We start from the raw sequence: 4,276 nt of genomic DNA on the forward strand, positions 1-4,276 counted from the left end.
TAATATCCCTAGGACATTGATAACAGACGAGATAATTTCATGACAATCGAAAGCTCGTTCCTTGGTAACAGCACGAAGCCGAAGGCTGAGTGCTGTTACCAAGCAACGAGCTTGAGAAATTTGTCATGAAATTATGAGGCATTCATCATTGTCCGAGGGATATTCGGCGGATAATTTTTCGAAAAAAAAATCATAACTCACCATAACGAAACATTTATTTATTAAAAGTACAGTTAGTGAAAGTACAATTATTAAAATTTAAGTTAACATTAGATTCGTTGCTGTTCTCTACTATAGAAGATCTATTACCACGCATAATATTTATAATCTTGTTTGTTCTTGATCGAGATTCAAGTATGGTTTTATAGAATTCTGATTGCCATGACCAGTAATTTTTACTTTGAACATTCTCATTGCCGAAACGTGACATTTTGAAATTTGTTTGGATGAAGTTGTCAAACTCAATCGTGTTTTCATAGGGATTGAAAATTGCACTGAATGTAATTATCAGTCTAATGTTGACATGATTGGGTGAAATTGTTCCACATGACAAAAAATGACAAAATTTGAATAGTTGTTAGAACAGTCGAAAAATTATCAATTTAACCAGACTAACTGTTCACTTAGTGTTGCATTTCTTGATGTAAGTATAAATTTTGCAGTTAAATTTTCTTACCTTTAATTTGACGTATCATTTTTGAATCTGGCTAAAACTGTGTATAACGGATCGAAAACATTATTTGTTGTCATAAATATCAAACAAATATCAAACAGAATATTTTTTGAAAGTTTTTATTTTTAGAATACGTCTGGAAATATATTAAATTCTCAATCCCAGCAACTCGTGCTGAATTTGTATAATTATTTTGAGTTGGAAAAAAGGAACGGAGGACCATTATTGGCACCTTTGGCTTATGTTCAAGAGATATTGTAATTAATTGTATGTTGTTTTATAATTTACCTATCATGAAATTGTTTTGAATTTAAGGGGTAGCTGCTGCCTTGAAAATGGCACGGCAAACAGTATGTACAATTAAAAAACGAAAAGAAAGCAATCCTGTCCTTTCAAGTCCAGGCAAAAGTAGACGTCGTCGTAAAAGCAAGAAAACTAATCTGCCTGAAGAAACTGAAATGACAATACGAAACACTGTGTACAATATGTACCTACAAAGTAACAAGTATAAGTTGATATTGTACAAAATAAAAACGATCTGGTTTATACCCCAGCCAATGCAAGTACATCAAAATTAATACTTCTAAAATAAAGTTTCACTATTATTACTAGTTTTTATTTTTGTTTTTTAGAAAAGCGTGTTAGTCTACAAAGTTTGAAATGTGACTTAGAGAAAAAAGAAGTTGTTACGATGGGAAAAACATCCTTGAGCATTGTACTGAGAGATATATGATTTAAATATAAAAAGGATGACAATCGAAGATCATTATTCGAACGAACTAATATTGCTGCTTTAAGAGCAAAATTCTTTCGTAAGTACTTTAAAAACCTAGAAAGTGTGCATTTAAGAGAACTTGTTTTTTTGGATGAAACATGGATTTATTCAAAAGGAAATAAAACAACTTCCTGGCAGGACACTAGTAGCAAAAGTGTACGTAAACCAGAAGGTTTTAATGGTAAACGTTTCATAACTGTTCACGCTGGTTCTTCTAAAGGATTTGTTTCTAAAGCAAGTTTATTGTTTTGTTCTAAGTCTAAACATATTAATTACCATGGAAAAATGAACAACGATATTTTTACTAAGTGGATAAGAACACGAGTAATTCCTAATTTAGAAAAACCATCGTTGATTTTAATGGATAATGCTCCATATCATAGTGTTTTTTTAGAAAAGCAATCTACGACTCCTTCAAAGAAAGATAAAATTGTTACCTGGCTGATAATAAATAACATCCAATTTGACCCAAAATTTATAAAACCTAAATTATTACAAGTTGCAAAAATGAATAAAAAAGAAAATGTGTATGTAATTGATGAGGTACTAAGAGAGCATGGTCATGAAGTGTTGAGACTACCTCCTTACCATTGCGAATTCAATGCTATTGAATTAATTTGGGCAAATTGCAAGTCATATTACAATAAGCATATTGGTAGGGACGGCTATTCTGATAGTGCTGTTATAAAGATGTGGAAAGAGGCGCTTAACCAATGTAATGGAGACATTTGGGAAAAATGTGTAAGACATACTCATGAAATTATTCAAAAGTGGTATATCCAAGAGCAAAATATAGTTGATATTGATATTCAACCCATCATAATAAACCCTGAAGATAGCTCGGATTCTGAAAGTGAAGGAAATATATAATTTTGATATTTTGTTTTATTTTTCAATTTATTTTAAGAATTTATTCATTTAGCCATATTTGTGGATATAGGTTGTAACAAAGTAATTGATCCATTCTTTAGGTTAAAACAATGAAACCTTTTACACATAACTTTCCACACTTTATTTTGGAAACCACAGAGAAGTTCGATACACAAATAAAAAAAAATTGATAAAAACCAGCTAGTATAAAAAATAAATACTATTGTTTTGAAACGATTTTCTTGTGGCATTTTAAAGTAATTACTATTTAAATGGGAATAAGCCACAATTAAAGATTAAAGTACGTTTATTGACGTACTTTAACCTTTAATTGTAACTTATTCCCATTAACATAGTAATTAAAATAAATACTAAGTCTCTAGCTATGCGACATAAGAAAAGTCGTATTATTTTAGCCTAACAGATCAAGCACTAATTTGTAAACCCCTTTAAGTTTTCTGCAAATTAAGATATTTTAGAAATTTTTCTTTTTCCATTGTTTTTATTGTTTTGTTTTGTAAAGTTTAATTAATTTTTTTTGTGTTAGTAACTTAGTTCGAAAAGCATGCACAAGAGTTTTTTATCTTTTAGGAAATTTTCTTATACTTAAGCTTAAAAATTGAATGTCATATGTATACAATGTATATGTTTAATATTGTATTTTGAATGAAAACTTTTTTTTTCATCCAGTAACTGGCTTCGGCTGTTGGATGCTTTGGTGTATAAATAAATAAATAAATATGAGAATTTTAGCTGTTTGATCTTGGGTCCATCTTTCTCGACTACAGTATTTCAAATAGAGCATTTCTTCAAATAATCATAATAACGTTGAATATGTAGAAAACTGAAAATTACGTTCAAAACAATTCTATAATGAGTTTTTAACATACAGTACAATAAATAAACAAAAACAATCACTATAAATACGTTTAACGGGATAATAAACATTTCCTAATTATTTCATGAATCTAAAAAAGACGTTTGATTTAAACGCTTTGATTTAATTCGTACAACTATGATGTGCAAAGATACAGCGAACGTAGTGTACCAACTCTTTTATTCAACACACAAAAGTTTTTCCACGTTGGTTAAATAAATGAAAATTTTTATATAGAATGTTGCATAAGTTTCATTCAGTGTTCCTTCCTGTTATATTTTTATTATCAAAAAATATCTAAGATATTGTATTCTTTCTTAAGTTACGAGTCCATCGTTAGTAATGTCCATTTTGTAATTTCTTATTTTAAAGTTTATTTAAAAATAAACTAAGCATCTCACTGTCATTTTGTATACCTCTATGATCTTGACTTATCTCAACTGTATAATTAGATCAATGCCCATTTTAAAAATTATTAAACCACACATGTCTACATCTCCAAAGAACTGTACAAAATTTCTCTGTTTCTTAGTATTTATAAAAAATTTCACAAAATTTTTCTATTAACATCTGAAATGCACAATATTTTAAAAAGGTTATTTACAATGTTGGTATGTTGAACACCATTTCCAATCAACTGTTGGTTGTTGCCTCTCAGGGCATAAGGTGGGAAATTGTACGTTACCTTAAAAAATGTAATCATTTATCATCGACCTAGTGTCCTATTAATTATAATGTCAATTACTCAAATTATGTAATTTAAGGGCCATCTGACCTCATCATGTGGCTAGTTCCAAATACTATATAGACATTTTTCCCTGAGGATAATCTGATGGGATCGAAAATGTTCTGAAATTTTATAAATAAAATTTTTAAAAATTATATATCGTTCTACAAAAAGAAATTTTTACCACGTTCCATGCGTAAACAGTTTTTAAATCACTTCTAATTTGGCAGAACGAGGTCTTAAAGACCTCGTTACAAAACTTTTTTTTGGGATACAAAATTTTTAAAACTTCTCATCTGCTAAGACTGTAAAATGTTTATTTTTCAACCATTTTTAATGTTATTGGTACCGTTT

The 4,276-nt window shown here is 29.1% G+C and overlaps 1 protein-coding gene across 1 annotated transcript; it reads left to right on the plus strand.

Annotated features, from left to right (window-relative positions):
• Positions 1–1,733: 1,733 nt before the first annotated feature.
• Positions 1,734–2,318, plus strand: LOC140444534 (uncharacterized). Its single transcript, XM_072536293.1, has one exon. It carries the CDS (start codon positions 1,734–1,736, stop codon positions 2,316–2,318), a length of 585 nt encoding a protein of 194 aa, XP_072392394.1.
• The last annotated feature ends 1,958 nt before the right edge of the window (positions 2,319–4,276 follow it).

The sequence above is a fragment of the Diabrotica undecimpunctata genome, chromosome 6, assembly GCF_040954645.1.
Source record: "Diabrotica undecimpunctata isolate CICGRU chromosome 6, icDiaUnde3, whole genome shotgun sequence".
In the NCBI taxonomy this organism is placed as follows: Eukaryota; Metazoa; Arthropoda; class Insecta; order Coleoptera; family Chrysomelidae; genus Diabrotica; species Diabrotica undecimpunctata.